We start from the raw sequence: 25,725 nt of genomic DNA, 5'->3' as shown, positions 1-25,725 counted from the left end.
TGGCTTGATCTTGAAGAAGATGTGATGCCTGTAGAAGGGCGTTGTACACGGCCCTTAGTTCCAGAATGTTGATTGGAAGAATGGTTTCCTGACTTGACCATTTTCCTTGGAACTGTTCCCCCTGGGTGACTGCTCCCCAGCCTCTGAAGCTCGCGTCCGTGGTTAGCAGAATCCAATTTTGAATCCCGAATCTTCGACCCTCGGTCAGGTGAGAAGTCTGAAGCCACCACAGTAGAGAGATCCTGGCTTTTGACGACAGACGTATCTTCAGATGCATGTGGAGATGCGATCCAAACCATTTGTCCAACAGATCCAGCTGGAAGGGCCTTGCGTGAAACCTCCATACTGTAGCGCCTTGAGGGCAGCCACCATTTTCCCCAGAAGGCGAATGCATAGATGCACCGATATCCGGGCTGGTTTCAGAAAATCCCGCACCATCGACTGGATTACCAATGCCTTTTCCAATGAAAGGAATACCTTCTGTGCCTCCGTATCCAGTATCACCCCCAGGAACGGAAGCCTTCGTGTTGGGTCCAGGTGAGATTTTGGTAGGGTCAGAATCCACCCGTGATCCTGGAGTAGTCGAGTTGAGAGGGCAATGTTGTCCAACAACCTCTCCCTGGATGGTGCTTTTATCAGCAAATCATCCAGGTACGGAACTATGGGGGTCATTCCGAGTTGATCGTAGCTGGGCTAAATTTAGCACAGCTATGATCAGGCACTCAGCACAGGGCTAGTCCACCCCGCATGTCAGTGCCGCCCCCCCCCCCCCCCCCCCCAGAACTGCAAGAGCATCGCACTGCAGCTGGCCGGGAGAACATCTTCGCTGCCCGGGTCGCAGCGGCTGCGTGTGACGTCATGCAGCAACCGCGGCCTGCCCCCCCAATTATCGGGCCACTCCTGCGTTTTCCAGACCGCGCCCCCCAAACGGCGGCTAAATGCCACCATCCAGCCCCCTCCCGCCCAGCTAACGCCTCTGCCTGTCAATCAAGCAGAGGCAATCGCTGCGGTACAACGGCCTTCGGCCGTCCAGCATGCGCCGGCGCACTGTGGCACCAGCGCATGCGCAGATCGACCCGATCGATGCGCTGCTATAAACTGCAGCAAGCGACCGGGTTGGAATGACCCCCCCCCCCATGTTCACTCCATGCTTGCGGAGGAGCAACATCATCTCTGCCATTACCTTGGTGAACATCCTCGTTGCCGTGGAGAGGCCAAATGGCAGGGACTGGAACTGGTAGTGACAGTCCTGTAATGCAAACCTTAGATAAGCCTGATGAGGTGGCCAGATTGGAATATGAAGGTATGCATCCCTGATATCCAGGGACACCAGGAATTCCCCCTCCTCCAGACCTGAGATCACCACCCCCAGAGACTCATCTTAAACACCCGTAAATACGGGTTGAGTGACTTGAGGTTTAGACTGGGCCTTACCAAACCGTCCGGTTTCGGTAACACAAACAGGCTGGAATAATAACCCTTATTTTGCAGCTGAGGTGGAACTGGAACAATGACCTGAGTCAGTACCAATTTTTAGAATTGCTTCCTGTAAAGTCATACTTGCTTTGTGTAACTGGTAAGCCTGATTTGAAGAATCTGTGAGATGGGAGTTCCTGAAACTCTAGTCTGTATCCTGGGCGATAAGATCTTTGACCCACGGATCCTGGCATGATGTTGCCCAGATGTGACTGAAATATTTTAATCGGGCTCCCACCTGTCTATCTCCCAGGCAGTGTGGTCCACGATCATGCTGTAGGCTTTGAGGAAGCAGAACCGGAGGTCTGTTCCTGTGAATCTACAGTTGCTGGATTTCTTGGTTTACCTCTATTGCCTTTGAGGGCTGTAGAAGAACCTTTCGTTTTACTTTTAAATTTTGCTGTCCGAAAGGACTGCAGAGTTGGAGCAGAGTAGGTCTTCCCAGCTGGGGGTGCTGTGGAAGGAAGGTATGTAGACTTACCCGCCGTAGCCTTGGATATCCACGTATCCAGTTCATCTCCAAATAGGGCCTCACCCGTGAATGGTAGGCTTTCCATGCCTTTCCTGGAATCCGCATCCACAGTCCACTGGCATAGCCACAAGCCCCTGCGTGCTGATACTGCCATGGCATTGGTGCGTGCGTTGAGCAAGCCAATTTCTTTTATGGCCACCACCATAAAATTTGCAAAGTCCTGTATATGTTGTAGGAGTAAAACTATCTCCCCCCTGTATAAGGAATCTAACCCCTCAATTAGTTTATCTGACCATTTAGCAATGGCCCTAGTGATCCATGCACAAGCAATAGTGGGTCTCTGGGCCACCCCAGCAGCTGTATACAGGGATTTGAGAGTAGTCTCAATTTTGTGATCAGCCTTTAAGGAGGCTGCCCCAGGGACAGGTAAGACTATCTATCGTGACAATCTAGATACCGATGCATCTAGATACCGATGCATCAACAATCAGTGGATTTTCCCACTTTTTCCTATCATCCTGAAGGAACGGGAAGGATGTGAGTAACCATTTAGGGATCTGAAACTTCTTGTCAGGATTAACCCAAGTTTCTTCAAACAGGGAATTTAACTCCTTTGATGCAGGGAAAGTAGCAGAGGATTTATTTTTTACATTAAAATAAGATTCCTCATCCACCTCTGCCACCTTGTCAGAAGTGTGCAGGATGTCTCTAATAGCTTCTATCAGTGCCTGTATTCCTTGTGACAGGGCTGCATCTCCCCCTCCCGAGTCTACCTCACCCTCCTCTGCATCTGATATGTCATCATCAGTGTCAGCCTGCAGGATTTGGGCCAGCATATGCTTTTGTGGACAAATGGTAGGGGTCTGAGACGCTGGTATGGGAACTGAATCTCTAGTCATCAGGTCATCCACAGACTGTCTTAAGTATTGCGTCTCTTTCTCATTATGGGATAATTTATTAGAAATATTTGAGATCAACCCTTTAAGGGAGTCCAACCATGCTGGTTCAGACCCACTAGCCTGAGAATGTGTACTATCCTGAGTACACTGTAGTGATTCCCCCGGGGAAGACAAACACCATACTGTGCAGGAAACACACTCCCTTGACATTGTAATGTGAAGGAATACACACTCACACACAGTAAAAGGTTAAAGCACAGTTAATCCACACAGAGCCCCCAGGGAGACTCAAGAGAATGATGGAGCCAGCCACACCGCACCGCACCCTTTTTGCTAAAGCCAAACTTAGCTGGGTCGCAGAATACTAAGCTCCTTAATGGTACAGTTGAGGAAACATGGAGTCCTTGTGGAGGAGCTGCGCTTCACTGCCAGTCCTGTCAGTGTGAGCTGCAGAGGGAAAATGGCGCTGGTGAGCTGCTGGATCCACTCTTAGTGAAACCTCGCCACCGTAATGACGTGCGGCTTCCCACTCAGTGACACCGGTAGGGGTGAGTTCCATAGGTTAGGAGTAACACAGGAGAGGCCTTGGATGCGGGAGAGGGAAGAGGTAATCAGCGCACAGTTAAGGGGACACTCCGGGGAGGAATGGAGTGTGAGATTATGTCAGGGAGTAGTGGGAGTGGAGTTCTTGGTAAGTGAGAAGCTTAATGTGGATCCTGGAGGAGAAGAGGAGACATGGAGGCAAAGGAGATGTAGAATCATAGTGATGCAAAGGGAATGTCCACTAGAGTACCAGTGGTCCCTGATGCTGTGGGAGAGCCATGACCAGTGGAATGCGGCATTGCCCAGTCGTGATACCTTCCATCAAGGCAGCTAGATAAATTATGTTAATTGTTCCTCAAGGTTTGCATCCCAATGGCCAGGTCTAAGATGGGCTGGTTGAATATAGGGTTATCCAAGGACAATATTGCACCACAAGGCTCAGGACGCCTGTAAAGATGCCAAGGAAGGTTGAGCCACAGGTGTATATGAGAGTAGCCGAGGCACAGATATGGATTGTGGGGAAGAACGTGCTGCAGCATGGTCAGCAGTTTGGTATATGAGTTACCAGGGTGCCAGTCAGAGCTGTGCGGGAAGCGGTTCCAGGACTAGACATAAGTCCATGCTGGGGTTCCGGTCAGGACTTGCCAGAAGCTGGGTTAGCAGTAACAGTGGTTCGGTAATGGGTTCATAGTACAGAAACCAGACAGAAGCTCAGATCCCTCTTGTGTCATCTTTAGACATCACCGGTGGTGGCTGCTGCCCCTGGGCTGCAGTACCTGCCACACAATGCAGGGGGAGCCTGTCAGCACATATAAACATACAAGCCATGGGGTATGTACCATATGTATTGGCTGCCTTATTCCCGGGTAAGGCAGCCAGCTCATACTGTATATTACATACATCATTGTATGTTTGTGCTGACTAGCTCCCCCCTGCAACGTGTGGTCCTACCCCTTGGCTAGAGCCACCATCTGTCACACCAACTATACTCGCAGTGACCCCAGGTCAGCTGCAGAGTGTCCATCAGAGTGTGGCCTCCTAAGTCAATGATTATGTGTCTATGTACAAAGACGCTTCATCAACACGCTCTCCCACCCCACCCCACCCCAGCGGCAAATGCAGAATTTCTAGACGGGGGTTTCCAAATGCAGTCCACAATCTCCCACTCTGCGGAACATTGGAACATGTCCGGGAGTCTGGAGAAGCGGTAGAAGAACCGAGTAAAGACCCTGGACATTAATGTAAACATTGGATACAGTATGGAATAAACTACTAATAATTATCCTATAGGTGGTATATAGTATAGGCTGTATCAAACATTTAAATAATATAAATAAGTGGTCAAAGAAAATGTTACGCATACCATAATAAATACAGAAACATAATAGAAGCAGTACTTTCTAAGCACACATTCTCCCACCTTATATTAAGGCTCCTGGCTCTCCTATCTGGTAAGTACTCTCTGGTCCAGGGCGGTGATTGCGAACACAGATCCAAGCATACATCAAACTTGATAGAAGAATCTGCTACAACTGGGCATGTGCAGCAGTTCTGCTCTGTCCCTTACACTGCATGATGGTGTGGCAGCTCTAGTAGTCGTATCATATACCATTGCTATTGTTGTCATAATTTGAGCCACTTACCGAGAAGGGGGTTTCTGGGCAACCAGAAACCCCTCCTGCGTTGGCCTATGCCCCCACATAAGATGGTTATTAGAATGCACCCTAAATGCATCTTAATAACTGCCTCCGGCTCCCAGTCACCACCCAGGAGCGCCCAAAACATTTTCAAGACATTTCTGAGACCGTGCATCTCATCATCGCCACTGAGCCATTGCGCACACGGACTCAGGACGCATACGCAGTGCAACTTATACGCAGAGCAAAAAAGCTTAAGTGTGCCGCCATGTTCTCATCCTTCTCTACATGCAGATTAGGGAGACCCCTAGTAGTAATGTTAAACATTCCTTATCTTTGTTATCAGTAACGTGTCACGGTGCTCATCCCCGCCACGGTCCTCTAGGTGAGGGGGAGACCCGGTCCAATGCATTGGGCCCTGGTACCCCTTACCGATGAGTATTATTTCTCATCTTGGTGTAGGGAAGATTGCCCCAGCCACCGCCTGCAATGTACAGTATGTACAGTATGCCAGAAGTGATTGATGGAATAATGTGACATTGCTCTGCAGAGAACCTGCAGACCCTCACACCAGGGGGTTTATTTACTAATATTCGTGTTTGTGCCGTTTTTAGGGAGTTTGATCTCGAATTTTATCGGACGTAATTTAATGCAACTTTTAGAATCCATCTACGATAATTTACTAAGCTGCCGTGTTTTCTATTTTCATATTTTCCGATGTCGATGTGATTCGTATTGTCAGGCAGTGTTTTACGGGAGTGATTAGCAAAACACTGCCGGAAATAACACAATGAATCCCGGCCGGATCAGTGAGATTCGTGCAGGGCTTCATTGTGTATATTCTATGAAGTGATGAAAGGGTTAAAAATGAAGAGTGACCCCAATTAACTTTGCGGTTAACTGCAGACCGCAAAGTTCCCATCATTGGTTACAATGGAGCACCACTACGCTACATTGTAACCAGTGCGCTCCTCCCGATTGACAGTGCAGGAGCGCACATTCAATCAGTAGAGTGCCATGACGTGGCACTCCCTGATTGGCTGGCAGGACCTTCACTGACAGAAATCACGGGGGTCCCGCCAGTCGGGGAAAGGGGTTCCATGTGTAAACATGGAATCCCTTTCAGTGCGTGGACCGAGTTCTTCGTTTTTTTATTTTCAACAAGTACGTTGATTACAAACTTAAAGAAGAGCACAGAATGACGCCGGATTGTTTGTAAGTGTAAGTTTTATTTTCAGGTACCCCGTGGATTCTACTGGAGAAGAGGACCGAGGTGCTCCGTGTCAACATAGGTAAGTATGTGTGTGTGTAAGTGTGCATGTATGTCAATTAAAGTTGTACTGTCACTGTGTGTGTGTGTTGTGTTTTTTTGGGGGTATTTTTTTTGTAGTAGAACTACAGGAACCAGCGGGCCCGTTATTTTCCCGCATGCTGGTACTTGTGGTTCTCCAAGTACCAGCTTGAGGGGGAGGCTTGCTGGTACTTGTAGTTCTTCTACAAAAAACAATATTCTTTCATTTTACACAAAGGCTATCAGCCTCCCATCCACCGCCCACGGATGGGGGGGACAGCCTCGGGCTTCACCCCTGGCCCTTTGGTGGCTGGAGTGGGGGGACCCCTTGATTTAAGGGGTCCCCACTCCTCCAGGGTACCCCGGCCAGGGGTGACTAGTTAGGCGGGGTAATGCTATGGCCGCAGGGACCAGTATAAAAGTGTCCCCCGGCTGTGGCATTATCTGTCTGGCTAGTGGAGCCCGGTGCTGGTTTAAAAATACGGGGGACCCCTATGTCTTTTGTACCCCGTATTTTTTGAACCAGGACCAGACGCAGAGCCCGGTGCTGGTTTTTCAACCAGAACCGGCTTAAGGAGCCCGAGGCTAGTTATACATAGGAGGGGGGGACCCCACGCAATTTTTTTTTTACATTTTTCACCTAAACAGACGCATTCCCACAGATAAGCATGCATGGATCTCACTGATCCGTGCATGACTATCCAAACACGCTAGGAAAAAGCAGGTCTATTTTTTGCTGCTTTTTTTTACGAATAGCAAAAAAATACAACCGCAATTGAACATTCAGGGACAAACACCCAAATATGAATGAATAGTAAATTCCCGTGTTGTATAAACAAACAGCCGCGTTTGACCGATGGTCTATTCATTCGTATTCCTGTCCTCTGCCATGAAAACCATTACGAACAGCCCAAACAATGCCGAGATTTTAACTTAGTTAATTCCCGTGTTGACAGTTAGAAAAAAAAAAAAATCGGACAAAATCGGGACTTTAGTAAATAAACCCCCAGATGAGCCTGTCCGGAAAGTGTTAAACCTGTTATGTCAAAGCAGCTGCAGACTTATCCCTTCAGGTGATGAGGGAGGTTACAATGACAGTATGTGCATTCCCCAGTATACAGACTGTCAGCAGAGGGGCGGACAGAGGTACGAGGCTCTATAAATGCACAGGTGTGAGGCAGTGACAGTGACAGAGGCTGCAGGACGTCACACATGTAAGTATCTTTCTATTTATAATAACACAGTGTAGATAGATAGATTGTAGCTGATGGTAACCAGTCCACGCACCTATAACTTCTTCTGTTAATGAGGCATTTCAGTCTCCCACCCTCCAACTACAAAGTATATTTCCATGTTCTCCAAATGGGGCAAATTCAACACAATCCACATTTGTGTAGGTATCCCCCGAATACGGGTTATTTTCAGTGATTATCCCATTATATCCTAACATTGCTCATCCTATCATCCCATCATATCCAATCATTCCTCACTATATCCTATCATTCCTCATTCTATGCAATCATTCCTCACCCTATCCTATCATTCCCCATCCTATCCCATCATTCCTAATCCTATCATCCCATAATTTCTCACTCTATCCTATCATTCCTCATCCTATCCCATCATTTCTCATCCTATCATTCCTCATCCTATCCCATCATTTCTCACTCTATCCTATCATTCCTCATCCTATCCCATCTTTCCTCATCCTATCATTCCTCATCCTATCCTATCATTTCTCACTCTATCCTATCATTCCTCATCCTGTCCTATCATTCCTCATCCTATCATTCCTCATCATAACGTATGATTTCTCATTGTACCCTATCATTCCTCATCCTATCCTATCATTCCTCATCATATCCCATCAGTCCTCATCATATCCCATCATTTATCACTCTATCCTATCAATGCTCATCATGTCATTCCTCATCCTATCCTATTATTCTTTATCCTATCCAATCATTCCGCACTCTATCCTATCATTCCTCATTCTATCATCCCTCATCTATCCAATCATTCCTCACCCTATCCTATCATTTCTTATCCTATCCTATCATTACTCATCCTACCCTATCATTTCTCATCCTATCATTCCTCATCCTATCCCATCATTTCTCACTCTATCCTATCATTCCTCATCCTATCCCATCTTTCCTCATCCTATCATTCCTCATCCTATCCCATCATTTCTCACTCTATCCAATCATTCCTCATCCTGTCCTATCATTCCTCATCCTATCATTCCTCATCATAACGTATGATTTCTCATTGTACCCTATCATTCCTCATCCTATCCTATCATTCCTCATCATATCCCATCAGTCCTCATCATATCCCATCATTTATCACTCTATCCTATCAATCCTCATCATATCATTCCTCATCCTATCCTATTATTCTTTATCCTATCCAATCATTCCGCACTCTATCCTATCATTCCTCATTCTATCATCCCTCATCTATCCAATCATTCCTCACCCTATCCTATCATTTCTTATCCTATCCTATCATTACTCATCCTACCCTATCATTTCTCATCCTATCCTATAATTTCTTATCCTATCCCATCATTCTACATCCTATCCTATCATTCCTCATCCTATCCTATCATTCCTCATCCTATCCCATCATTCCTCATCACACCCTATCATTCCCCATCCTATCCTATCATTCCTCATCATACCCTATAATTTCTCATCCTATCATTCCTTATCCTATCCTATAATTCCTCATCCTATCCGATCATTCCTTATCCTATTATTCCTCATCGTATCCCATCACTCCTCACCCTACCCTATTATTCCTCATCCTATCCCATCATTCCACATCCTATCCTATCATTCCTCATCCTATCCTATCACTCCTCGTCCTATCCTATTATTCCTCATCCTATCCCATCACACCTCACCCTACCCTATTATTCCTCATCCTATCTTATCATTCCACATCCTATCATTCCTCATCCTATCCCATCATTCCACATCCTATAATTCCTCATCCTATCCTATCATTCCTCATCCTATCCTATCATTCCTAACCCTATCTTATTATTTCTCATCCTATCCTATCTTTCCTCATCCTATTATTCCTCATCCTATCCTATCTTTCCTCACCCTACTATATCATTCCGCATCCTATCCTGTCATTCCTCACCATACCCTATAATTTCTCATCAAATCCTATGACTCCTCGTCCTATCCTATCATTCCTCATCCTATCACATCATTCCAAATCCTACTGTATCTTATCATTTCTCATCCTATCCTATCATTCCTCATCCTATCCTATCATTCCTCACCCATTCTTATTATTTCTCATCCTATCCAATCTTTCTTCATCCTATCCTATCTTTCCTTATCCTATTATTCCTCATCCTATCCTCTTTTCTCTCCCTATTCTATCATTCCGCAACCTATCATATCATTGCTCACCATACCCTATCATTCCTCATCAAATCCTGTCACTCCTCATCCTATTCTGTCATTCCTCATCCTATCCCATAGTTCCTCATCCTATCCTATCATTCCTCACCCATTCTAATTATTTCTCATCCTATCCTATCTTTACTAATCCTATTATTCCTCATCCTATCTTTTCTCTCCCTATTCTATCATTCCGCATCTTATCATATCATTCCTCACCATACCCTATCATTCCTCATCATATCCTATCACTCCTCATCATAAAATCCCATACTGTCCTATCATTCCTCATCCTATCCTATAATTTCTCATCCTATCCTATCATTTCTTATCCTATCCTATCATTCCTCATCCTATTCTTATATTCTTCATCCTATCATTCCTCATCCTATCCTATCATTCCTCATTCTATACGATCATTCCACATCTTATCCTATCATTTCTCATACAATCCTATCATTCCTTATCCTATCCTATCATTCCTCATTCTATCCTATCATTCCTTATCCTATCATTCCTCATCCTATCCCATCACTCCTCACCCTACCCTATTATTCCTCATCCTATCCCATCATTCCACATCCTATCCTATCATTCCTCATCCTATCCCATCATTCCATATCCTATACTATCATTCCTCATCCTATCATTGCTCACCATATCTTATTATTTCTCATCCTATCCTATCATTCCTCATCCTATCACATCATTCCAAATCCTATCTTATCATTTCTCATCCTATCCTATCATTCCTCATCCTATCCTATCATTCCTCATCCTATTCTATTATTTCTCATCCTATCCCATCACTCCTCACCCTACCCTATTATTCCTCATCCTATCCCATCATTCCACATCCTATCATTCCTCATACTATCCCATCATTCCACATCCTATCCTATCATTCCTCATCCTATCCTATCATTCCTCATCCTATCCTATCATTCCTAACACTATCCTATTTTTTCTCATCCTATCCTATCTTTCTTCATCCTATCCTCTTTCCTCATCCTATCATTCCTCATCCTATCCTATATTTCCTCACCCTACTCTATCATTCTGCATCCTATCATATCATTCCTCACCATACCCTATCATTCCTCATCAAATCCTATCACTCCTCATCCTATCATATCATTTCTCATCCTATCCTATCATTCCTTACCCGAACCTATAATTTCTCATCCTATCCTATCTTTCCTCATCCTATCATTCCTCATCCTATCCCATCATTTCTCACTCTATCCTATCATTCCTCATCCTGTCCTATCATTCCTCATCCTATCATTCCTCATCATAACGTATGATTTCTCATTGTACCCTATCATTCCTCATCCTATCCTATCATTCCTCATCATATCCCATCAGTCCTCATCATATCCCATCATTTATCACTCTATCCTATCAATCCTCATCATATCATTCCTCATCCTATCCTATTATTCTTCATCCTATCCAATCATTCCGCACTCTATCCTATCATTCCTCATTCTATCATCCCTCATCTATCCAATCATTCCTCACCCTATTCTATCATTTCTTATCATACCCTATCATTCCTCATCCTGTCCCATCATTTCTCACTCTATGCTATAATTCCTCATCCTATCATTCCTCATCCTATCCAATCATTCCTCACCCTATCCTATCATTCCTCATCATACCCTATCATTTCTTATCTTACCCTATGATTCCTCATCCTATCCTTATATCCTCCATCCTATCATTCCTCATCCGACCCTATCATCTCATCCTATCCTATCAGTTCTCATCCTATAATTTCATATCCTGTCCTATCATTCCTCGTCTTATCATCCCATCCTATCCTATCATTCCTCATCCTATAATTTCTCATCCTATCCTATCATTTCTCATCCTACCCTATCATTTCTCATGCTATCCCATCATTCCTCAACCTATCCTATCATTCCTCATCCTGTCCTATCATTCCTCATCCTATCCTATCCTATCCTATCATTAATCATCCTATCCTTATTTTCTTCATCCTATCATTCCTCATCCTATCCTATCATTCCTCATCCTATCCTATCATTACTCATCCTACCCTATCATTTCTCATCCTATCCTATCATTTCTTATCCTATCCCATCATTCTACATCCTATCCTATCATTCCTCATCCTATCCTATCATTCCTCATCCTATCCCATCATTCCTCATCACACCCTATCATTCCCCATCCTATCCTATCATTCCTCATCATACCCTATAAATTCTCATCCTATCATTCCTTATCCTATCCTATAATTCCTCATCCTATCCGATCATTCCTTATCCTATTATTCCTCATCATATCCCATCACTCCTCACCCTACCCTATTATTCCTCATCCTATCCCATCATTCCACATCCTATCCTATCATTCCTCATCCTATCCTATCACTCCTCGTCCTATCCTATTATTCCTCATCCTATCCCATCACACCTCACCCTACCCTATTATTCCTCATCCTATCTTATCATTCCACATCCTATCATTCCTCATCCTATCCCATCATTCCACAGCCTATAATTCCTCATCCTATCCTATCATTCCTCATCCTATCCTATCATTCCTAACCCTATCTTATTATTTCTCATCCTATCCTATCTTTCCTCATCCTATTATTCCTCATCCTATCCTATCTTTCCTCACCCTACTATATCATTCCGCATCCTATCCTGTCATTCCTCACCATACCCTATAATTTCTCATCAAATCCTATGACTCCTCGTCCTATCCTATCATTCCTCATCCTATCACATCATTCCAAATCCTACTGTATCTTATAATTTCTCATCCTATCCTATCATTCCTCATCCTATCCTATCATTCCTCACCCATTCTTATTATTTCTCATCCTATCCAATCTTTGTTCATCCTATCCTATCTTTCCTTATCCTATTATTCCTCATCCTATCCTCTTTTCTCTCCCTATTCTATCATTCCGCAACCTATCATATCATTGCTCACCTTACCCTATCATTCCTCATCAAATCCTGTCACTCCTCATCCTATTCTGTCATTCCTCATCCTATCCCATAGTTCCTCATCCTATCCTATCATTCCTCACCCATTCTAATTATATCTCATCCTATCCTATCTTTCTTCATCCTATCCTATCTTTACTAATCCAATTATTCCTCATCCTATCTTTTCTCTCCCTATTCTATCATTCCGCATCTTATCATATCATTCCTCACCATACCCTATCATTCCTCATCATATCCTATCACTCCTCATCATAAAATCCCATACTGTCCTATCATTCCTCATCCTATCCTATAATTTCTCATCCTATCCTATCATTTCTTATCCTATCCTATCATTTCTCATCCTATTCTTATATTCTTCATCCTATCATTCCTCATCCTATCCTATCATTCCTCATTCTATACGATCATTCCACATCTTACCCTATCATTTCTCATACAATCCTATCATTCCTTGTCCTATCCTATCATTCCTCATTCTATCCTATCATTCCTTATCCTATCATTCCTCATCCTATCCCATCACTCCTCACCCTACCCTATTATTCCTCATCCTATCCCATCATTCCACATCCTATCCAATCATTCCTCATCCTATCCCATCATTCCATATCCTATACTATCATTCCTCATCCTATCATTGCTCACCATATCTTATTATTTCTCATCCTATCCTATCATTCCTCATCCTATCACATCATTCCAAATCCTATCTTATCATTTCTCATCCTATCCTATCATTCCTCATCCTATCCTATCATTCCTCATCCTATCCTATTATTTCTCATCCTATCCCATCACTCCTCACCCTACCCTATTATTCCTCATCCTATCCCATCATTCCACATCCTATCATTCCTCATCCTATCCCATCATTCCACATCCTATCCTATCATTCCTCATCCTATCCTATCTCATCCTATCCTATCATTCCTAACACTATCCTATTTTTTCTCATCCTATCCTATCTTTCTTCATCCTATCCTATCTTTCCTCATCCTATCATTCCTCATCCTATCCTATATTTCCTGACCCTACTCTATCATTCCGCATCCTATCATATCATTCCTCACCATACCCTATCATTCCTCATCAAATCCTATCACTCCTCATCCTATCCTATCATTTCTCATCCTATCCTATCCTATCATTCCTTACCCGAACCTATCATTTCTCATCCTATCCTATCTTTCCTCATCCTATCATTCCTCATCCTATCCTATAATTTTTCATCCTATTTTATCATTCTGCATCCTGTCCTATCATTACTCTCCCTATCATATAATTCCTCATCATACCCTATTATTCCTTATCCTACTGTTCCTCATCCTATCCTATCATTCCTCATCCTACCCTATCATTCCTCATCTTACCCTATCATTCATCATCCTATCCTATCATTCCTCATCCTATCATCCCATCCTGTCCAATCATTCCTCATACTATCCTATCATTTCTCATCCTATCCTATCATTCCCAATCCTATTCTTATATTCTTCATCCTATCATTCCTCATCCTATCCTATCATTCCTCATCATATCATTCCATCCTGTCCTATTATTCCTCATCCTATCCTTATATTCATCATCCTATCATTTCTCATCCTATGCTATCATTCCTCATCCTATCATCCCATCCTGTCCTATCATTCCTCATCCTATCCTATCATTCCTCAACCTATCCCATCACTCCTCACCCTACCCTATTATTCCACATCCTATCCTATCCTATCATTCTTCATCCTATCCCATCATTCTACATCCTATCCTATCATTTCTCATACTATCCTATCATTCCTTATCCTATCATTCCTTATCCTATCCCATCACTCCTCACCCTACCCTATTATTCCTTATCCTATCCTATCATTCCTCATCCTATCCCATCATTCCTCACCCATTCTTATTATTTCTCATCCTATCCAATCTTTCTTCATCCTATCCTATCTTTCCTTATCCTATTATTCCTCATCCTATCCTATCTTTTCTCTCCCTATTCTATCATTCCGCATCCTATCATATCATTGCTCACCATACCCTATCATTCCTCATCAAATCCTGTCACTCCTCATCCTATTCTGTCATTCCTCATCCTATCCCATAGTTCCTAATCCTATCCTATCATTCCTCACCCATTCTAACTATTTCTCATCCTATCCTATCTTTCTTCATCCTATCCTATTTTTCCTAATCCTATTATTCCTCATACTATCTTTTCTCTCCCTATTCTATCATTCCGCATTTTATCATATCATTCCTCACCATACCCTATCTTTCCTCATCATATCCTATCACTCCTCATCATAAAATCCCATCCTGTCCTATCATTCCTCATCCTATCCTATCATTTCTCATACTATCCTAGCATTCCTTATCCTATCATTCCTCATTCTATCCTATGATTCCTCATCCTATCATTCCTCATCCTATCCCATCACTCCTCACCCTACCCTATTATTCCTCATCATATCCCATCATTCCACATCCTATCCTATCATTCCTCATCCTATCCCATCATTCCATATCCTATACTATCATTCCTCATCCTATCATTGCTCACCATATCTTATTATTTCTCATCCTATCCTATCATTCCTCATCCTATCACATCATTCCAAATCCTATCTTATCATTTCTCATCCTATCCTATCATTCCTCATCCTATCCTATCATTCCTCATCCTATCCTATTATTTCTCATCCTATCCCATCACTCCTCACCCTACCCTATTATTCCTCATCCTATCCCATCATTCCACATCCTATCATTCCTCATCCTATCCCATCATTCCACATCCTATCCTATCATTCCTCATCCTCATCCTATCATTCCTCATCCTATCCTATCATTCCTAACACTATCCTATTTTTTCTCATCCTATCCTATCTTTCTTCATCCTATCCTATCTTTCCTCATCCTATCATTCCTCATCCTATCCTATATTTCCTCACCCTACTCTATCATTCCGCATCCTATCATATCATTCCTCACCATACCCTATCATTCCTCATCAAATCCTATCACTCCTCATCCTATCCTATCATTTCTCATCCTATCCTATCATTCCTTACCCGAACCTATCATTTCTCATCCTATCCTATCTTTCCTCATCCTATCCTATAATTTTTCATCCTATTTTATCATTCTGCATCCTGTCCTATCATTACTCGCCCTATCATATAATTCCTCATCATAACCTATCATTCCTTATCCTACTGTTCCTCATCCTATCCTATCATTCCTCATCCTACCCTATCATTCCTCATCTTACCCTATCATTCCTCATCCTATCCTATATTTCCTCACCCTACTCAATCATTCCGCATCCTATCATATCATTCCTCACCATACCCTATCATTCCTCATCAAATCCTATCACTCCTCATCCTATCCTATCATTTCTCATCCTATCCTATCATTCCTTACCCGAACCTATAATTTCTCATCCTATCCTATCTTTCCTCATCCTATCATTCCTCATCCTATCCCATCATTTCTCACTCTATCCTATCATTCCTCATCCTGTCCTATCATTCCTCATCCTATCATTCCTCATCATAACGTATGATTTCTCATTGTACCCTATCATTCCTCATCCTATCCTATCATTCCTCATCATATCCCATCAGTCCTCATCATATCCCATCATTTATCACTCTATCCTATCAATCCTCATCATATCATTCCTCATCCTATCCTATTATTCTTCATCCTATCCAATCATTCCGCACTCTATCCTATCATTCCTCATTCTATCATCCCTCATCTATCCAATCATTCCTCACCCTATCCTATCATTTCTTATCATACCCTATCATTCCTCATCCTGTCCCATCATTTCTCACTCTATGCTATAATTCCTCATCCTATCATTCCTCATCCTATCCAATCATTCCTCACCCTATCCTATCATTCCTCATCATACCCTATCATTTCTTATCTTACCCTATGATTCCTCATCCTATCCTTATATCCTCCATCCTATCATTCCTCATCCGACCCTATCATCTCATCCTATCCTATCATTTCTCATCCTATAATTTCATATCCTGTCCTATCATTCCTCGTCTTATCATCCCATCCTATCCTATCATTCCTCATCCTATAATTTCTCATCCTATCCTATCATTTCTCATCCTACCCTATCATTTCTCATGCTATCCCATCATTCCTCAACCTATCCTATCATTCCTCATCTTGTCCTATCATTCCTCATCCTATCCCATCATTCCTCAGCCTATCCTATCATTCCTCATCCTGTCCTATCATTCCTCATCCTATCCTATCCTATCATTAATCATCCTATCCTTATTTTCTTCATCCTATCATTCCTCATCCTATCCTATCATTCCTCATCCTATCATTCCTCATCCTATCCTATCATTCCTCATCCTATCCTATCATTACTCATCCTACCCTATAATTTCTCATCCTATCCTATCATTTCTTATCCTATCCCATCATTCTACATCCTATCCTATCATTCCTCATCCTATCCTATCATTCCTCATCCTATCCCATCATTCCTCATCACACCCTATCATTCCCCATCCTATCCTATCATTCCTCATCATACCCTATAATTTCTCATCCTATCATTCCTTATCCTATCCTATAATTCCTCATCCTATCCGATCATTCCTTATCCTATTATTCCTCATCGTATCCCATTACTCCTCACCCTACCCTATTATTCCTCATCCTATCCCATCATTCCACATCCTATCCTATCATTCCTCATCCTATCCTATCACTCCTCGTCCTATCCTATTATTCCTCATCCTATCCCATCACACCTCACCCTACCCTATTATTCCTCATCCTATCTTATCATTCCACATCCTATCATTCCTCATCCTATCCCATCATTCCACATCCTATAATTCCTCATCCTATCCTATCATTCCTCATCCTATCCTATCATTCCTAACCCTATCTTATTATTTCTCATCCTATCATATCTTTCCTCATCCTATTATTCCTCATCCTATCCTATCTTTCCTCACCCTACTATATCATTCCGCATCCAATTATATCATTCCTCACCATACCCTATAATTTCTCATCAAATCCTATGACTCCTCGTCCTATCCTATCATTCCTCATCCTATAACATCATTCCAAATCCTACTGTATCTTATAATTCCTCATCCTATCCTATCATTCCTCACCCATTCTTATTATTTCTCATCCTATCCAATCTTTCTTCATCCTATCCTATCTTTCCTTATCCTATTATTCCTCATCCTATCCTCTTTTCTCTCCCTATTCTATCATTCCGCAACCTATCATATCATTGCTCACCATACCCTATCATTCCTCATAAAATCCTGTCACTCCTCATCCTATTCTGTCATTCCTCATCCTATCCCATAGTTCCTCATCCTATCCTATCATTCCTCACCCATTCTAATTATATCTCATCCTATCCTATCTTTCTTCATCCTATCCTATCTTCACTAATCCTATTATTCCTCATCCTATCTTTTCTCTCCCTATTCTATCATTCCGCATCTTATCATATCATTCCTCACCATACCCTATCATTCCTCATCATATCCTATCACTCCTCATCATAAAATCCCATACTGTCCTATCATTCCTCATCCTATCCTATAATTTCTCATCCTATCCTATCATTTCTTATCCTATCCTATCATTCCTCATCCTATTCTTATATTCTTCATCCTATCATTCCTCATCCTATCCTATCATTGCTCATTCTATACGATCATTCCACATCTTACCCTATCATTTCTCATACAATCCTATCATTCCTTATCCTATCCTATCATTCCTCATTCTATCCTATCATTCCTTATCCTATCATTCCTCATCCTATCCCATCACTCCTCACCCTACCCTATTATTCCTCATCCTATCCCATCATTCCACATCCTATCCAATCATTCCTCATCCTATCCCATCATTCCATATCCTATACTATCATTCCTCATCCTATCATTGCTCACCATATCTTATTATTTCTCATCCTATCCTATCATTCCTCATCCTATCACATCATTCCAAATCCTATCTTATCATTTCTCATCCTATCCTATCATTCCTCATCCTATCCTATCATTCCTCATCCTATCCTATTATTTCTCATCCTATCCCATCACTCCTCACCCTACCCTATTATTCCTCATCCTATCCCATCATTCCACATCCTATCATTCCTCATCCTATCCCATCATTCCACATCCTATCCTATCATTCCTCATCCTATCCTATCTCATCCTATCCCATCATTCCTAACACTATCCTATTTTTTCTCATCCTATCCTATCTTTCTTCATCCTATCCTATCTTTCCTCATCCTATCCTATATTTCCTCACCCTACTCTATCATTCCGCATCCTATCATATCATTCTTCACCATACCCTATCATTCCTCATCAAATCCTATCACTCCTCATCCTATCCTATCATTTCTCATCCTATCCTATCATTCCTTACCCGAACCTATCATTTCTCATCCTATCCTATCTTTCCTCATCCTATCATTCCTCATCCTATCCTATAATTTTTCATCCTATTTTATCATTCTGCATCCTGTCCTATCATTACTCGCCCTATCATATAATTCCTCATCATACCCTATCATTCCTTATCCTACTGTTCCTCATCCTATCCTATCATTCCTCATCCTACCCTATCATTCCTCATCTTACCCTATCATTCATCATCCTATCATTCCTCATCCTATCATCCCATCCTGTCCTATCATTCCTCATACTATCCTATCATTTCTCATCCTATCCTATCATTCCCAATCCTATTCTTATATTCTTCATCCTATCATTCCTCATCCTATCCTATCATTCCTCATCATATCATTCCATCCTGTCCTATTATTCCTCATCCTATCCTTATATTCCTCATCCTATCATTTCTCATCCTATGCTATCATTCCTCATCCTATCATCCCATCCTGTCCTATCATTCCTCATCCTATCCTATTATTCCACATCCTATCCTATCATTCTTCATCCTATCCCATCATTCTACATCCTATCCTATCATTTCTCATACTATCCTATCATTCCTTATCCTATCATTCCTTATCCTATCCCATCACTCCTCACCCTACCCTATTATTCCTTATCCTATCCTATCATTCCTCATCCTATCCCATCATTCCTCACCCATTCTTATTATTTCTCATCCTATCCAATCTTTCTTCATCCTATCCTATCTTTCCTTATCCTATTATTTCTCATCCTATCTTATCTTTTCTCTCCCTATTCTATCATTCCGCATCCTATCATATCATTGCTCACCATGCCCTATCATTCCTCATCAAATCCTGTCACTCCTCATCCTACTCTGTCATTCCTCATCCTATCCCATAGTTCCTAATCCTATCCTATCATTCCTCACCCATTCTAACTATTTCTCATCCTATCCTATCTTTCTTCATCCTATCCTATTTTTCCTAATCCTATTATTCCTCATACTATCTTTTCTCTCCCTATTCTATCATTCCGCATTTTATCATATCATTCCTCACCATACCCTATCTTTCCTCATCATATCCTATCACTCCTCATCATAAAATCCCATCCTGTCCTATCATTCCTCATCCTATCCTATCATTTCTCATCCTATCCGATAATTTCTCATCCTATCCTATCATTCCTCATCCTATTTTTATATTCTTCATCCTATCATTCCTCATCCTATTCTATCATTCCTCATTCTATACCATCATTACACATCTTATCCTATCATTTCTCATACTATCCTAGCATTCCTTATCCTATCCTATCATTCCTCATTCTATCCTATCATTCCTCATCCTATCATTCCTCATCCTATCACATCATTCCAAATCCTATCTTATCAATTCTCATCCTATCCTATCATTCCTCATCCTATCCTATCATTCCTCATCCTATCCTATTATTTCTCATCCTATCCCATCACTCCTCACCCTACCCTATTATTCCTCATCCTATCCCATCATTCCACATCCTATCATTCCTCATCCTATCCCATCATTCCACATCCTATCCTATCATTCCTCATCCTATCCTATCATTCCTCATCCTATCCTATCATTCCTAACACTATCCTATTTTTTCTCATCCTATCCTATCTTTCTTCATCCTATCCTATCTTTCCTCATCCTATCATTCCTCATCCTATCCTATATTTCCTCACCCTACTCTATCATTCCGCATCCTATCATATCATTCCTCACCATACCCTATCATTCCTCATCAAATCCTATCACTCCTCATCCTATCCTATCATTTCTCATCCTATCCTATCATTCCTTACCCGAACCTATCATTTCTCATCCTATCCTATCTTTCCTCATCCTATCATTCCTCATCCTATCCTATAATTTTTCATCCTATTTTATCATTCTGCACCCTGTCCTATCATTACTCGCCCTATCATATAATTCCTCATCATACCCTATCATTCCTTATCCTACTGTTCCTCATCCTATCCTATCATTCCTCATCCTACCCTATCATTCCTCATCTTACCCTATCATTCCTCATCCTATCCTATATTTCCTCACCCTACTCAATCATTCCGCATCCTATCATATCATTCCTCACCATACCCTATCATTCCTCGTCAAATCCTATCACTCCTCTTCCTATCCTATCATTTCTCATCCTATCCTATCATTCCTTACCCGAACCTATAATTTCTCATCCTATCCTATCTTTCCTCATCCTATCATTCCTCATCCTATCCCATCATTTCTCACTCTATCCTATCATTCCTCATCCTGTCCTATCATTCCTCATCCTATCATTCCTCATCATAACGTATGATTTCTCATTGTACCCTATCATTCCTCATCCTATCCTATCATTCCTCATCATATCCCATCAGTCCTCATCATATCCCATCATTTATCACTCTATCCTATCAATCCTCATCATATCATTCCTCATCCTATCCTATTATTCTTCATCCTATCCAATCATTCCGCAATCTATCCTATCATTCCTCATTCTATCATCCCTCATCTATCCAATCATTCCTCACCCTATCCTATCATTTCTTATCATACCCTATCATTCCTCATCCTGTCCCATCATTTCTCACTCTATGCTATAATTCCTCATCCTATCATTCCTCATCCTATCCAATCATTCCTCACCCTATCCTATCATTCCTCATCATACCCTATCATTTCTTATCTTACCCTATAATTCCTCATCCTATCCTTATATCCTCCATCCTATCATTCCTCATCCGACCCTATCATCTCATCCTATCCTATCATTTCTCATCCTATAATTTCATATCCTGTCCTATCATTCCTCGTCTTATCATCCCATCCTATCCTATCATTCCTCATCCTATAATTTCTCATCCTATCCTATCATTTCTCATCCTACCCTATCATTTCTCATGCTATCCCATCATTCCTCAACCTATCCTATCATTCCTCATCTTGTCCTATCATTCCTCATCCTATCCCATCATTCCTCAGCCTATCCTATCATTCCTCATCCTGTCCTATCATTCCTCATCCTATCCTATCCTATCATTAATCATCCTATCCTTATTTTCTTCATCCTATCATTCCTCATCCTATCCTATCATTCCTCATCCTATCCTATCATTACTCATCCTACCCTATCATTTCTCATCCTATCCTATCATTTCTTATCCTATCCCATCATTCTACATCCTATCCTATCATTCCTCATCCTATCCTATCATTCCTCATCCTATCCCATCATTCCTCATCACACCCTATCATTCCCCATCCTATCCTATCATTCCTCATCATACCCTATAATTTCTCATCCTATCATTCCTTATCCTATCCTATAATTCCTCATCCTATCCGATCATTCCTTATCCTATTATTCCTCATCGTATCCCATTACTCCTCACCCTACCCTATTATTCCTCATCCTATCCCATCATTCCACATCCTATCCTATCATTCCTCATCCTATCCTATCACTCCTCGTCCTATCCTATTATTCCTCATCCTATCCCATCACACCTCACCCTACCCTATTATTCCTCATCCTATCTTATCATTCCACATCCTATAATTCCTCATCCTATCCTATCATTCCTCATCCTATCCTATCATTCCTAACCCTATCTTATTATTTCTCATCCTATCCTATCTTTCCTCATCCTATTATTCCTCATCCTATCCTATCTTTCCTCACCCTACTATATCATTCCGCATCCAATTATATCATTCCTCACCATACCCTATAATTTCTCATCAAATCCTATGACTCCTCTTCCTATCCTATCATTCCTCATCCTATAACATCATTCCAAATCCTACTGTATCTTATCATTTCTCATCCTATCCTATCATTCCTCATCCTATCCTATCATTCCTCACCCATTCTTATTATTTCTCATCCTATCCAATCTTTCTTCATCCTATCCTATCTTTCCTTATCCTATTATTCCTCATCCTATCCTCTTTTCTCTCCCTATTCTATCATTCCGCAACCTATCATATCATTGCTCACCATACCCTATCATTCCTCATAAAATCCTGTCACTCCTCATCCTATTCTGTCATTCCTCATCCTATCCCATAGTTCCTCATCCTATCCTATCATTCCTCACCCATTCTAATTATATCTCATCCTTACTATCTTTCTTCATCCTATCCTATCTTTACTAATCCTATTATTCCTCATCCTATCTTTTCTCTCCCTATTCTATCATTCTGCATCTTATCATATCATTCCTCACCATACCCTATCATTCCTCATCATATCCTATCACTCCTCATCATAAAATCCCATACTGTCCTATCATAGAAAAAATAGGATAGTGTTAGGAATGATAGGATAGGATGAGATAGGATAGGATGAGGAATGATAGGATAGGATGTGGAATGATGGGATAGGATGAGGAATGATAGGATGTGGAATGATGGGATAGGATGAGGAATAATAGGGTAGGGTGAGGAGTGATGGGATAGGATGAGAAATAATAGGATAGGATGAGGAATGATAGGATAGGATGAGGAATGATAGGATAGGATGAGAAATGATAAGATAGGATTTGGAATGATGTGATAGGATGAGGAATGATAGGATAGGATGAGAAATAATAAGATATGGTGAGCAATGATAGGATGAGGAATGATAGTATAGGATATGGAATGATGGGATAGGATGAGGAATGATTGGATAGGATGTGGAATGATGGGATAGGATGAGGAATAATAGGGTAGGGTGAGGAGTGATGGGATAGGATGAGGAATGATAGGATAAGGAATGATAGGATAGAATGAGGAATGATAGGATAGGATAAGGAATGATAGGATTGTATGAGAAATGATAGGGTGAGATGTGGAATGATCGTATAGAATGAGGAATGATAGGATAGGATGAGGAATGATAGGATGAAGAATATAAGAATAGGATGAGGAATGATAGGATAGGATAAGAAATGATAGGATAGGATGAGAAATTATAGGATAGGATGAGAAATTATAGGATAGGATGAGGATCCTATCCTATAATTTCTCATCCTATCCTATCATTTCTTATCCTATCCTATCATTCCTCATCCTATTCTTATATTCTTCATCCTATCATTCCTCATCCTATCCTATCATTCCTCATTCTATACGATCATTCCACATCTCACCCTATCATTTCTCATACAATCCTATCATTCCTTATCCTATCCTATCATTCCTCATTCTATCCTATCATTCCTTATCCTATCATTCCTCATCCTATCCCATCACTCCTCACCCTACCCTATTATTCCTCATCCTATCCCATCATTCCACATCCTATCCAATCATTCCTCATCCTATCCCATCATTCCATATCCTATACTATCATTCCTCATCCTATCATTGCTCACCATATCTTATTATTTCTCATCCTATCCTATCATTCCTCATCCTATCACATCATTCCAAATCCTATCCTATTATTTCTCATCCTATCCCATCACTCCTCACCCTACCCTATTATTCCTCATCCTATCCCATCATTCCACATCCTATCATTCCTCATCCTATCCCATCATTCCACATCCTATCCTATCATTCCTCATCCTATCCTATCTCATCCTATCCTATCATTCCTAACACTATCCTATTTTTTTCTCATCCTATCCTATCTTTCTTCATCCTATCCTATCTTTCCTCATCCTATCATTCCTCATCCTATCCTATATTTCCTCACCCTACTCTATCATTCCGCATCCTATCATATCATTCCTCACCATACCCTATCATTCCTCATCAAATCCTATCACTCCTCATCCTATCCTATCATTTCTCATCCTATCCTATCATTCCTTACCCGAACCTATCATTTCTCATCCTATCCTATCTTTCCTCATCCTATCATTCCTCATCCTATCCTATAATTTTTCATCCTATTTTATCATTCTGCATCCTGTCCTATCATTACTCGCCCTATCATATAATTCCTCATCATACCCTATCATTCCTTATCCTACTGTTCCTCATCCTATCCTATCATTCCTCATCCTACCCTATCATTCCTCATCTTACCCTATCATTCATCATCCTATCCTATCATTCCTCATCCTATCATCCCATCCTGTCCAATCATTCCTCATACTATCCTATCATTTCTCATCCTATCCTATCATTCCCAATCCTATTCTTATATTCTTCATCCTATCATTCCTCATCCTATCCTATCATTCCTCATCATATCATTCCATCCTGTCCTATTATTCCTCATCCTATCCTTATATTCCTCATCCTATCATTTCTCATCCTATGCTATCATTCCTCATCCTATCATCCCATCCTGTCCTATCATTCCTCATCCTATCCTATCATTTCTCAACCTATCCCATCACTCCTCACCCTACCCTATTATTCCACATCCTATCCTATCCTATCATTCTTCATCCTATCCCATCATTCTACATCCTATCCTATCATTTCTCATACTATCCTATCATTCCTTATCCTATCATTCCTTATCCTATCCCATCACTCCTCACCCTACCCTATTATTCCT

At 41.4% G+C, this 25,725-nt stretch overlaps 1 protein-coding gene across 1 annotated transcript in view; it reads left to right on the top strand.

The window, feature by feature from the left end:
* Positions 1-25,725, top strand: part of LOC134928725 (uncharacterized) — a 440,900-nt gene that overhangs the window by 59,336 nt on the left and 355,839 nt on the right. Inside the window, exon 5 of the mRNA XM_063924741.1 lies at positions 652-667. Coding sequence (XP_063780811.1) covers positions 652-667 — 16 coding nt within the window. The remainder of the gene's footprint in view (positions 1-651; positions 668-25,725) is intronic.

The sequence above is a fragment of the Pseudophryne corroboree genome, chromosome 5 (assembly GCF_028390025.1).
Source record: "Pseudophryne corroboree isolate aPseCor3 chromosome 5, aPseCor3.hap2, whole genome shotgun sequence".
Lineage (NCBI taxonomy): Eukaryota > Metazoa > Chordata > Amphibia > Anura > Myobatrachidae > Pseudophryne > Pseudophryne corroboree.
Note: the sequence above shows the minus strand (reverse complement) of the source record. Positions and strands in the feature narration are given on the sequence as shown.